Source organism: Ambystoma mexicanum, chromosome 2q (assembly GCF_040938575.1).
Source record: "Ambystoma mexicanum isolate Mex_15411 chromosome 2q, UKY_AmexF1_1, whole genome shotgun sequence".
In the NCBI taxonomy this organism is placed as follows: Eukaryota; Metazoa; Chordata; class Amphibia; order Caudata; family Ambystomatidae; genus Ambystoma; species Ambystoma mexicanum.
This window is the reverse complement of record NC_090924.1, coordinates 351,942,343-351,956,668: the sequence shown is the minus strand read 5'-3', so window position 1 is coordinate 351,956,668 and position 14,326 is coordinate 351,942,343. Positions and strand designations below refer to the sequence as shown.

Sequence of the window (14,326 nt, the reverse complement as noted above, 5' to 3'; positions counted from 1 at the left end):
GGAGCCCCTATGCTGGTTCCATCCATCCCAAAAGGAAGAAAGCAGCAACGCCAGAGGCAGCCATCCAACCGGAATGGAGAAAACAGCAACAACACGCGCAACAATCCATCCCAAAAGAAAGAAAGCATCAACGACAGAAGCATCCATCCAACTGGAATGGAGGAAACGGCAACAACACTCACAACAATCCATCCCAAAAGAAAGAAAGCAGCAATGACCGAGGCAGCCATCAAACCGGAATGGAGGAAACAGCAACAACACGCGCAACAATCCATCCCCAAAGGAAGAAATCAGCAATGACAGAAGCAGCCATCCAACCGGAATAGAGGAAACAGCACAACAATCCATGCCAGAAGAAAGAAAGCAGCAACGCCAGAGGCAGCCATCCAAACGGAATGGAGGAAACAGCAACAACACGCGCAACAATCCATCCTAAAAGAAAGAAAGCATCAACGACAGAGGCATCCATCCAACCGGAATGGAGGAAACGGCAACAACACTCGCAACAATCCATCCCAAAAGAAAGAAAGCAGCAAAGACGGCAATCACATAGACAGGCAGAGTAGTTATGAAAAACACACATGTCCAACCAAAGAGCATGAGGCAACCAGTTCGAAACAATGAAGCAATAATAACGTTCAGAGGCATTCATTAAGGTAGACCCCGAACAGTCAGTCCCACACAAAAGATGAGGAAATAAACACTTACTCTTTCAGACACAAGGATGGGGGACATAATGGAAAGCACCCACATTTCTCTTGGAAAGAAAATAATAACTATATTGTTACCTGTCCAGCCAACATTTCGTAGAGCAAAACACCAAAGGCCCACCAATCCACAGACTTTCCATAGGGCTGATAAGCAATTATCTGCAAGACATGGAACATTAACACAAGTCATTTTTGGCAGGTTTAACATTCTTTTCTGGCATGTATGTCTATGGAGACCCTGGCGGGTATGAAATGCTCCCCTTCACCTAAATGCACATTTCAGAAATGCACACCTAAATACAGAAATCTCCACACCTATCAACTGTGCATATTCACACATCCGCATGACTACATTTAATAATATTCTACCCTGTGCTGCCAATGCAAATGCTTCGACACATAAAACACACAGTGTACTGCCACCGAACAGTGCGTGGGAGCAGGGCCAGGGGAGAGTAGGGGGGAAGAGGGCGTGCCCGCGTGTGCTGCGGGGGTTCCTCTGAAATGGTAGATTATCATGCTGCCATCGCATCCCCTGTACTGCCATCGCGCTATATACATAAAATAAATAAATAAATAAAGAGGGCCTTGGCTGGGAGTAGCAGTGCGCTGCATCGGTTTTCAGATACAGAACACGCGGTTTGTTTATGGTGCATGTCAGCTGGAAATGCTGACGTGTGCTACGTGTTCCCACAATGCATGTACACGCGTGTGTATGACATGGGCTGTATATGCTATGTAGTAGAATAATGTAATATGTATGGCATTTGTACTAAGTAACTTAGACCGTACACAGATAACCTGGCTTCCTCCTGCTTCTCCACCCGGCGATAATCGATGATGCTGTTTTGCAAGCTAATGATCCAATCAACCTTGCGAAGTGCAGGCCAGTCCCAGTCCAGAGGCCAGCCTGTGCAACAGATCTGATGTACTTTTAGTAGTTTTGGAGGGTGACAAGGTGCTGATTCGTATTCCTCAGGGGAGCAGCAGATGGGCAAGGCTCTACTTCTTGAAGCCCAGAAAGCAGACTATGTGTGGGCACCCAAGAGGAGAACGAGAGGTGTCACAGTGACACCTACTATGGTCCAGGAACTGACGTTCCCCCAATAATTGTTTTCCATTTCCAGCACTGAACGTCACGTTGTCACATTTGCTAAAGCCCCACAAGACTTGATGACAAGGGCACGACCTGAGGGGAAAAACAGATATTTTGAGAAGAGTGCATGGGGCAGGGTCTGCTTTTGAAGAATCATCTTTTAATAAAGGAAACTATGTATATTTTACTAACAGTGTAAATCGACTTTTTTTAACATGTTTGAACGTTTATTCCATTGATCAATTTCAATCTATATTTTACCAAACATTTTCAAAGCTGCGGTGGGCTTACAAAAACGTATGAAAAAAATGCTCCCTGAAATGGGAGCATGGCTTTCAAACTCCACTTATAATGGTGTCAGACTGCACCACACTGATGCTCTTTAATGAGGATGAAACACGTATGAGTGCATTCTTGAGCGCTGTCTGCGTCTTGGGCTGATAAAGCCATGTATAAATGAGTGCTGCCCTATAAGACAGCACACGTTTGCCTCACATGGAGCAAACATGCTTGCTTTCCAGCAACATTGTGTACCTTCTCAGTGGTTCAGAATTCGAGGTGAGCTTCCAGGGATTGCCACTGTGTTGCGCTGTGGCATACATGCTTGTTAGCTGGTATGGCCTATTCTACTCCCAGTATACATTTTAGTCATTATAAGAACATGACACTTGTCTTATTGAGCAAAGCAAATTATCAAAACCCAGACTAACCATATACCTTTTTTCCGGATATAAGGTTATCAACGCAGGATGGATAGTCTGGTACACTTTTATTAGTACTCAGAACACCAAGCATGTTTCACATAAAATCAAAAACTATTTTGGGAGCATAAGAATCACCACAGGTCTTTATAGTTGACAAATATTGCTGTGATAAAAGGATTGCTTGCTTGAATCAATAAGTAAATTATGCACATTGGTTTTGGTGCGCATTACATTTTTCACAACACTCACCCTAGCATTGAACACTGTATGCACAGTGGGGAAGCCTCAGGACTTGGATGCGAGGATGGAATAGCTGCAACATCAACAGTTCCACTGGTGTCCCAAGCCCACCCACAGGTCTCCTGGCACTGTGCAGAATTCTAGCTAGGCCTCCTGGTAAAGAGGGCTGTTGTGAGACAGGCATGGTATTAAGAAATGGCACAGACCGATAGATTTGGAAAACCTTTATATTTGGTGGTCAGGATGGAAAATAACCTATCTTGCTCTACCTTTAAGGTGGGAAAGTTCCTTAATGAAAGGAAAACTAATTATGTCTGTTAAAAGTAAACTACTGTCTGTGTGAAATCCTATTGCCCTCACTTCTACAAAGTAATCGGGTGTGTGCGATTTGGCCAGCTTAATAGTGTTCAAAGCAAAGTTATTGTGAGAATGGAGCTCTTCCATGGCTCCCTTCCCCAATTTCAAGACTCTCAGGATAAGAAACTACCACAAGTTCTCAAGATTCACTCGCCAAAATTCACAGTACCTTTTCCTGATCCGGATTAACTTTTTCATAGAGTCTCTCCGGCTTCCCTTGACTCGAACTTAGACCCTCCTGATTATCCTTCAACGCTCCAATGTTCAGAGTTACCTTGTTCCATTAGAAAATATCACTCTTCACTTGTTGCTTGCAGGACTCCCTCCTCATGTAAAAAACCAAGTCCTCATGACTTTCATCTTCAGTATCTCAAAAGATTCCTTCTCACACCTGGGCCCCCATGGTTGTGGCACAGTTTGCAGACCGCACGGTCCACCCATTACAGGTCACATAACCAGTTGCCTAGCTTTGCTTAAGTCTCTTGTTTGTTATTAGGGTGAGGTCTCTTCAGTCTTCCTGGATCAGCCTCCTGCCTGGGGGCCACCTCAATGCTTCGTAACACTCTTAGTTCACTCACAGCTTTTTAGGGTGGGGTCTCTCTAGCCCTCCTGGATCAGCCTGCTGCCTGGGGGTCACCCCAATGCTTCTCAACACTCTTAGTTCACTCACAGTTTCTCATTATCAGTTTTTGCAGCTTTGCTCTCAGTTTTCGTGTAGCTCCCCTACTGCCGTGGAGCTTTTCAAAAGGATTTCCATTTCGCTCACACTTCACTCGCACATAGCTCCTCTAATGTTGCAATTCTTCTTTTCCTTCACAGAGACTTTCAAATGTGTATAATGTTATACGGGACCACTCTGCTACTTTATATCCTTTCATTGCTTCATTATCATTGTCCACAACTCAGTGGAGTCCCGATGGCTTTCGGGAACCAGTGCTCTTTCACTCGCGGCCACAATTGATGCTGGGATTCCTTCTCATTCAGAAACTCACCGGTCATGGACTTCGCTGCTCCTTCCTTCAAGGGATTTCCCGTCTGAGGGCAGGGTCTCCCCACCTGCCCCCCAGACACTCCTGGGCCTTCTGCTTTACCCAGGGGAACAAGCACCTCTCTGGCCACACAGAGTAGGGAATGGCATGCCCCACGGCTCCCCTCTGGCAATTCCTCTGGCTCTCTGGAAACACAACCTTCTCACTGCACTGTCTCCTGCTACATCCGGCAGTCTTACAGTCCCCCAGCGTCTCGCTCTCCATTGCCTAGCTTTGGGCAGCTCTGGCTCTGCTACCTCTCCCGCTCACCATCCAGCTCGTTCTAATTGCCAAGCATGAGTGTTCCTTTTATATTCACCTGAGTACTTAACAGGCAGCATGTGGGCATAGTTGAAATCAATTGCCTGACCCTGCCTGGCATTGTTAGTGGGATGGATCGAATGGGGAAGTTAATGTGCCTTGATCTACATCTTCCTCGTCCCAGTACCATAGTCATTCTTTTCATGGGAAGTCTGCACACTCCTCTTGACTTCCTCTTCTTCGTCTCAGTATTTCCAGGGGAGTTACAGGGGTTAAGGGAATAGGACTGACAATAGCCCATTAAGAATATGAGAGTGGAGGGTATGTCACCATCAGGAAGGGGGGATACATGTCTCACTCCGGTGGTCCTCCCTTGCTTGTCCACCCCGAGGTTCGGGATCCAAAAGCAATGGCCCTTCCCTGGCCACCTGAACAACAGACCCAGAGGGACTAGTAAGAACGCCCTCAGGTTTCTCACACTGTGTACATGCTCAGTTCCCAATACACAGATATCCCAAGTGAATTATACATAGGATAAATCCTCTGTGTCCAGTTTTACATTTAAGGAGGAGGATAGCTATATACGTCAGCCGTATATAGTCCTGCAACATCAATGAGCGATGTGGTGTGGGGCATCCAGAAACCATGCTTCATTACTCATTAATTATCACTAACAATGTTCCAGTATGATACCCCCTTACTGCATAGCAGGGTTCAAAGATTAAAATTGAAAGCTACTAGCCAACCATAAAAATCTCACTTGCCACTGCTATTCTATACATGCACACAGCACACCATTTCTTACTGGCTACGAGTCAAATATCACTAGTCGGTGGCGCATACATATTTTGCACCCTGTGCATAGCAATATTTGTCCTTGACTAATACTCCAGAGCAGTATGTCAACGGCATGCACCGTATAAAACTAGCATAAAGCCAGAATAACAAATAGCGGTAAATCGGCAACCTTGCTTATTAATGGTATTGTCTATCCCATTGCCAGGCATTTAGATAATGTATTGCTCTGCTCCACAGTCAAGCCATGCATACACAATGGTACTCAAAGATGGAGAACCAAGTGATACCACAAACTGCACTCAGTGCCACGCAAGAGTTTCCTAGTACCTTTAGATTGGTGGCAAATCACTGCTCTATCCTAGGGCTAATTCTCTTTGAATTATGTGAAGGGCCAGCGGACACAAGTGGCTACCATTGCATGTCACCCTAAAGCTTCACATTCCTGGCACATATGCAAGTTTATCACCTTAGATCTAGAGTTTGAAACCTTTGGCTCTCTGCAAGTGTTCGACTACAATTCCCATCAGCCCCAGCAAGTATAGTCAATGCTGAGGGACAATGGGAATCATAATGCAAAACATGTGGCAAGCTTCAGGTTGCAGGCCCCTCCTTAAGGTGGTCCCAAAGTTAAGGCTGATAAATGCAATGATTGTTGGAAAAAAAGGGCATCAAGAAAAATGGCGGAGCAGAGGTGTTCATGCTGCCCTGTGAGATGAGACCGTTCCTATGGATTCCACAGCCTCTTGCTGTGCTGGGCTACAGCATTCCTGTACCCTCAGGGTAAAGTGGCGCACACTCTTCAGTGTGTCACTTTTGTATGCCATGAAAATAGATGGGTGCAAAAGTGACACTTTTAAAATTGCTACAATGCTTTCGAAGTGCAGAGCCTGTTCAACATCTGAGCTGTGGTGTGCAAGAGCCCAATCGTAAAATCTTAATGGAAATGAAGAAAGGGTACCTGGAAAGGCCCCTGTCACCCCTATATGCATGACAGACCCAAGACTGAGAAAAGAGAGATGCCAGTCACTGTTTGGCCAGCCCCCAGGAGGGCCAGTAAATTCCACATATGTGAGCAGATATTCTCTTAGAAAACCAGTCAAACCCTATTCAGCTGATGTCTTTGCGGATACAGGTGCCTCAACATTGGACCAGGTTGACTAACAATGAATATCCAGCTGTGCTGTCGTTATTAGAGACACCATGACATATTAACGTTAGCCACGAAGCAAACTCACATCCCTGCACAAAGTTACACAGGCCCACATGCACGCACAAAGAACATGCATACACAGTTCTATAGATAGTGGACAGATACATGTACATATTGCCAGAAGCCTTTCTTATTTTCTTTCATTAGCCAAATGCAGAAACGCAGAAATGCAAGAGAGCAAGAGTCACACAAAACAAGCTTCCAGCCGTTTATTGCAACTAACTACATGGAACTTTAGGGGCATATAAGGAACCTGGAAGAACCAAATACTACTAACCTCAAGAGAAAGCAATACAATAACATATATAGATATAGAGAGATATATAGAAACTATAGAACAACGGTAAGTGAAAGTGCACAAAGCCACAGGCCTCAGGAAAAGGAACGAAGACATGCAGACTCTACAGTACGAAGTGAGGGGCCAGTGCTTGCAGCCAAGTACAAAGGCGGGTGGAAAATTCCTGACTCCAGGGCCAAGGAACCACATGCAAAATAGCAGAATAAATCCTCATTGCTTGCAGACCTAAAAGCTCAGTATTGCGGTCCTCATCCACGTGGTGTGGATGAGTCGAACAATAGCCAGTTACCTGTGGTGGGAAGAGACCCTGTTCCCAGCGAATCAGACAAGTACTGACACATGTGTTGCCCAACAAACATTGCAAGTTACAAAAACTCTCTTGAGGATAGGTGGATATATCAGTGCAAACAATTAGGACACATAGTCTTTCTCATCCCCTTGAGAAGGTACATAGAGCGCTGAGAACAGAGCAGGGTCACAGGCCTGAGGAGACCCGCTCCAGCCAATCAGGGAACACAGATCCTAGAGTGGAGGGTAACGGGCAAGGGCCAATGTTAGGCCCACAACCTTGCAACAATGTAATAGATAGTTTTTGGGGAAGTCTCAGCTGAGACCACCTGACCTGAAAGGGCCAGTTAACTAACACCTATAGGTGCCTTCTGTGGGCACTACCACCCCAACCACCCAATAGAATAGATTGGTAGGTATTTGGGGAATGGTTGTAAGTTGTGACGACATTTGCTAACAAAAACCACTGACATGGGCTCAGGAGCTGTGACTGCTGGAGATTCTTTGGTTTCCTGTATGATCCTTGTCTGTTATGGAAAATAATGGACAGTTCTAACTTGCCCTTGGCTGAGTCCTCTGTCATTTCCGGGGGAGGCTTCGTTGGGCCAGGACACTCTGCTGAACGGTGACTGTGTAGCAGGAACCTCGGTCCTCTGGTATACCTTTACAGAAACATTTCTCCACGTCTTTCCCTCCGCATCTACTTATTTCCAAGAACCCTAATGCTAACATCACACAGCTCCAAACAGCTAATGGAAAATGCACAGGTCACCTATTCAATGCAAGTAACTCCAAACCTGCAATACAAAATGAAACCACCTTATAAAAAAACTAATATTAATTTAAAAAGTCAATCCTTATGATCATGGCTAAATGCTAACATAAGCAACTCTAATATCAAATCCCTGCACTTGAACAAATCTAATGCTAACAACAAAAGTTTCCAAAACTAACGATAGCTGTTTAAATAGCCATTTTCCTCATACGCAAGGTAAACATATATACACCTATGCTACAAAAGGGCAAATATTAACACATAGGAATGCCAAGGGAAAGCATCCCTTCGATAAAACAAATTTGAGTAAATACCTTCTAATACCAAATACAAAAATAAACCTCTTCAACACAACACCTCCATGCCCCTAACGATAAACGCAACGTCTTCCAGCACAAATAATTCCAAAGATCTGGCACCAGCGGCAGGGATGGCCTCAACCTCCCCTCCAGAAAAAAAATATCCCAAATTCTCGATTGGCTGCTTGGACAAAGAGAATCTCAGAGTCAAACCTATTGAGATGGGTAAAAACAAATCTATGCGTCTGTAGCCAATTGACCATTTACATATACATGTATTTATATGGTATATCTGGGGGTAGAGGATTGGGTGGGTGGAGACGGGTGGGCTAGAGAGGGGGACAAGAGGGGGGAACACCTCAGAACAACAACATTGGTCGATTTCAGGTTGATCAAAAGTACAGACTTTCAAAAGAAAAACTTTCAAAATACATAGAACCCTTGAAACCGAGGGAGGTTTCTCAGACATTTCGAATCGGAGGGGTATCATTTCCACAATACTCTTCAATTTACATCATTGGGAAGTCTGTATACTTCTATATACTTAATACATATAGTTTTTCAACATACATTATTAGGTTGAAATACCCTGTAATCATGCCTTTCCCTGCAACCATCACACCTGCATAGATAGACTGCAACAACTACGCTACTTTTGCTGTTCACCTTAGTTGCATAATTATTATGTTACAATACGTATGCTGGGCCTAATTACTAGCTGAGTTGTTGACTGTTTAATAACCTGTTCTATCGTTCAATAACCACGAAGCATTAGCCTTAACTATCACTATCAGACAGACCTTCGTTTGCTAGACTCTGTAACTAAACCCTTATTGAAAGATTGAGGTACGATATAAGTAGGTGCTATTTATACTGCTCCTAACTGTATGTTACTGCCCTATTCAATGACTATGTTAAGCATCATCATCGGCATCATGTTCCCATTTTGTGTTATACAAAATGCCACACCGTGCTCGAGAGGACTATTCATCGCACATGGTAATGGTTTATCTAAACTGGGCTGCCCACGCAACTTCCCCATTCCCTGCACGACCCCTTTCCTACCTCGCAAGGCACTATTCCCCCTCAAACCTAATCAAAAAATCAACCTCCACACCAACATCACTTCTAGTCTGAGTCCTCCCTCTGCCTTTCAGTCAACGCACAACCACGAACCTGTCAGAAATGTAGCTAATCACAGTGATACCAGCTACAACAGTACCCCTTATCCAGGGTGCTGATAGATACTACAGACCTAGGACTAGGACCAAAACCAGTCACCTGAAACCTAAATATACACAGATCACTACTTAACACCTTAAAAGCCATGTGTCATACAAAACCTACCTAACCAAAAAGCCTCCTATGCCACTAGGCATCGTACATAAAGATACCACTGACCAACTACCCTTAATCACAGTTGATAGCTCTGATTCGAATACAAATTCCATCCCCAATGCGCATTGATCAACGATCGCTCTCTCTGAGCCTATGCTACAGAAATACATGACCTTACCATCGACCAACAACTGGATATCCTGGTGGTTACAGAAACATGGCTTCATCCAGCCACAGGGCCCTTGCTAGCCATCGATATTCCCCCAGAGTATAGCATTCTCAGATCTGCTAGAACCAGCTTCCAAGGCGGCAGAGTTGCCATAGTAGCCAAATCCATCCTGCAAATCAAAGCCTGCCCCCTCGAAGAAATACAGGGATATAAACTACTATTAGCTAAACTCTCAACCAACCCCAAAACCACAATGAATTTTTCTAATTGTATACAGGTCACCTAGCACAAATTCATACCCTGAACTAGAGATCCCTCTACTACTCACACCTCTCATCAAACCCAATACTAAATGCATCATCCTGGGTGATTTAAATCTAGGCTACAACGGCCTGCTGGATCAGAAAGCTACATCCTGTCTCTCAGCACTGCAAGAAATGCATTTCGTGCAGCTAGTCAAAGCCCCTACCCATAATAAGGTGAGAACACTGGATTGGATCCTCACCTTAAACACCCAAATCTCGGTTGAGTCCATCCAACCCCTTGATTGGTCAGATCACCATCTCATTAACTTCACCCTCCACGCCCCTGCTACTGGCCCCAATATCCCAACCAAAACTACTACTTATGAAACTAGAAACATAAAACATAAAACAATTAACAGAAGAAAGCCTCTCAGCCACCCTAAAGAAAGAACTGGCTACTAACGCACCCAAAAGCAATAACCCGAGCTGCGTAGCAGACCACTACTATAAATGCCTATCCAACACCATCGATTCACTAGCCCCGATTACAACGAAAATCCGACGCTCCATGAAAAGATTGAGCTTCGGGTTTAACAACGATCTAGTTATTCTACGACGAACCAAAAGATCACTAGAACACAACCACAAAAAAAAAGAATACGCTTGAATCGGCCACTGCATTCAATATTGCCAACAAAGCTTATAAAAAAGCAGCAATAACTCGGAAAGCTGATGCTTTCAACTTCGGCATTAATAATGCGTCCTCTAATGCTAAGGAACTGTTTACTATACTTAGAGAACTACAAAGTCCATGTCAAGATACTACACCAGTCAATTTGAGTAGAATTTGGTGCAATACCATCCAGACTGCATTAGCATCCAAAATAGCTCTTTTACAAACAAAAATAGATGACAAAAGACAAGCATTAGCAAATAAAACGGTGCCTACCCTCATAAAGGATACAGCCAAAAATAACCAAGGAAAACTATTTTACTTTAATCCTGTTACTCAAGAAATTTGTGTTGGACACCATCTCTAAATTAAAAGCTTCCAATTGCAAAGGAGATCATTTTCCAGCCCACTTAATAAAACTCTGCGCTCCCACATTGACTCTGATTATTACCAACTTTATCAATGCTTCATTCCATTCTAATCCCGTCCCTGCTAGCATCAAAGCAGCCTGGGTCTCACCTTTACTCAAAAAACCAACACTCGACCCCTCTATACCTACCAACTACCGACCAATAACAACTGTCCCTTTCCTCTTAAAAATAATAGACAAAATAGCATATACCCAAATTCAAAACTACCTAGAGCAACATCAACTCTTAGGCACCAGACAATCAGGTTTTCGCCAAACCATAGTACGGAAACGGCTCTACTGGATTTGAAAATTCAGATAGACTCATCAAGAGAAGCCGGCAAACTATGCCTACTAATGCTGCTAGACCTTTAGGCCGTGTTCGACTTAGTCGACCATGAAAAATTATATTCTATCCTAAATAAAGATTTCAGATTCTCTAAAAATGCAACACAATGGGTAAAATCCTTCCTAGCGGAGAGAACCTCATGCATTACAATAGGAAAATAGTCAGCTGACCCTATACCAGTTCCTATCGGGGTTCCTCAAGGATCTTGCCTCTCTCCTACCCTCTACAATGCCTATACTAAACTACTATTTGCAGTCCTAGATGCTATGGGTGTCATCGACACTAACTTTGCGGGTGACACCCAGATCCTCATCCCAGATCCTCATCCCACTATCAGGCAACCATGAACAGGATACCCTACTCATTAATCAAATCTATGCACTAATTCAAAATTGGATGGCTCAAAATAGCCTTTGTCTTAACGACGAAAAAACAGAGTTGCTTTAGTTGGACCTCCAACCAAATTAGCCACTCTGCAACCTGACTATGGTGCCTTTAACATCGACGGCACGACTATACCAGTATCTAAACATGTGAAAACCCTGGGTGTTTATCTAGATGCCAACCTAACCATGACTAAAGAAATAAACGCCCTCTCATCAGCCACCTCCTACACGGCCAAGCTCATCTCCCTAAGTCAGAAATTTCTCACTCCTAAAAATTGTATCACATTAGCCAGAGCTCTTATCCTCTCTAAGTTGGACTATTGTAATGTACTCCTCCCATATTTCCCACATCAGGAGAGAACACCACTGGCTGTCTATCAAAGCAAGAATCATCTACAAAACCCTCTGCCTCACACATAAAAATATCTCCAAGAAAGCCCCCAAATATCTCAACAATGTTGTTATAAATAAAACTTCCACCAGATCACTCAGATCTAACTCTAATTCATTTTTGGAAATCCCAAGATATAAAAATGAAAGAGCTGGAGGTAGCAGCTTTAAAGTCTTAGCCCCCAAACACTGGAACTCCCTTCCGCTAAATATTAAAAATGAAACTACTTTCCTCCCATTTAAAAAATCTCTAAAAACCTGGCTTTTTAACCTAGAGTAATCCATTTTACCCCGACTGCTCTTGTTGTAACATGTGTACTACTGCTGATTACTGATGCGCTATATGTATCCACGTTTGAAAATGTCATTGTAAGTATGCTTGTGCTGTCTGTAACTACGCCGTGATACCTCAGGGTCTGGGCGTATTAAAAAGGTAATAAATAAATAAATACTTCAAGAGTGATGCGGGCTATAATAGTTTTATAGACCTTACCCACTCACTGTACCAGCTGTTAGGGACTTGTAAACCTTATTAAACGCACTTTCTATGTTTCTTTAACTCAGACTTCAGAGCCAATAATGACCTGAAACCCCCTCGGACCAGGTCTGTAAATCTTCATTATTTTCATAATTATTTAAGCTCTTGTTTTGGCAGGGTACATTTATTGCCCGCTGCCAAAACATAAATGTGTCCTGCTCCTCCGGTTCTGCTTTAAATAATGTTGAGCCAGCCAGTGGGCAATGGACCTGCACGCCTGTTTTAAACACCTTACATTGTCTACGGTAGAGATTCTCATATCGGAGAGCACGTCAGCTGGATATTGGTGCATGGAGTGCCTAAGAGTGGAGTTGGAGTAGAGCCTAGGGAAACCCTGTAGGACCTGGAGACCGGTTCAGGCTTTGTTCATCGACGTCACAGACACAACCAAGTTTTAGCCTCAGCATCCATTGTCTATTCTCCCTCTCAAAATGGCCGAGAAAATCCTGTGATCAATTGTATTGACGGCAGAAGGGGAAGCTAGTAAGGCAGAGGAAAGGGCATCTCTACTATAGAGAATACGCTGGGGCTGGAGAGTCAACCCAGGAGTAGATGTAGCGGCCCTGTTCTGAAGGTGTGGGGAAGGGAGTAGTGGAAGCTGAATTATAAATGAATGCTCTCTTTATTTTAAAAAAATCAGAAACAGGCAAGAACATTAAAGGCACAGAAATGTGTCAAAATATCTCACTTCTGAAATTCACCTTCTAGTTTAATTTAGTACCTGCCATCACCGTCTTCATTGGATTCATGTATTGTATGAATCAGAGTGACATAGGGCCTCATTACGAATCAGGCGTTAAGGGGTTAACGGCGCCGTAAACGGCGCCGACCCTTAACGCCTGATTCCGAGGTCCCTTTGCGCCATGGTGAGTTTAACGCCTGCTTTTTGCAGGCGTTAAAATCCATGGCGCTAAGGGACCATGGTGCTAATTACGCCACCGTAATTTACGGTGGCGTAATTAGCGCCTTCCCCACTCCCATTATGCCCTATGGGGCAAAAATGGGAATGGGGAAGGGTAAAATGGGAAATGGGGATTTACCGCCCCATTCACCTTGGAATGGGGCGGTAAATCCGCCATCCACCATGGTGTAAACGTAGTTTACACCATGGTGGTAAGGGTACGACCCAGGCGGTAATTTACCGCCTGGGTCGTAATGAGGCCCATAGGCAGTAAAATGATTATTCAATGAAGGAGATAACATCTTCCCCGTTTGTAAAATAATGTGACTGCACATTTTCCAGGAAAACTGATGATTCTTTTACAATTAAAAAATAATCGAAACGACAGTAAAAATTAGATTCATTGCAAGGTACGAAAACAAACCCATCCCCCACTGCAAGAAAGTTAGTTAGCCAGGAAAAGTGTAATCTAGAGAAGGCAGGACAAGACTGCTTTGTTGAAAAGAGAAATACGCCGTCTTTGTGATTGACAAGCAACTGGACATTTCACCGGTGTGTGCAAAATGTTGGGAGCAGTCTCGAATCAGGGCCCACCATCCCTTTATTAGTAGTAGCAATTAGAGGAGTAATAATATTTGGTGAGCTAGAGCTATTGTAAGGATACGCCATTTTCTCTCTGTATGCACACCTAAGGAATCTTTAAGTGCCTGCGCATAATGGTGGCCTGGCCTCCTACACTGGGCCGCTCATAAATTGTTTACACAGAAGACATGAAGCACACTTGGGGGCAGGCCAAGCTGAACACCCACTCTCTCAATTCACTCAGCTGACAACACTTGCCGAATTACATAATTCGTGTGTTGT

At 43.9% G+C, this 14,326-nt stretch overlaps 1 protein-coding gene across 1 annotated transcript in view; it reads right to left on the bottom strand.

Annotated features, from left to right (window-relative positions):
* PRKCB (protein kinase C beta) overlaps positions 1-14,326 on the bottom strand; it is a 1,331,636-nt gene that overhangs the window by 85,005 nt on the left and 1,232,305 nt on the right. Inside the window, exon 14 of the mRNA XM_069647368.1 lies at positions 789-869. Coding sequence (XP_069503469.1) covers positions 789-869 — 81 coding nt within the window. The remainder of the gene's footprint in view (positions 1-788; positions 870-14,326) is intronic.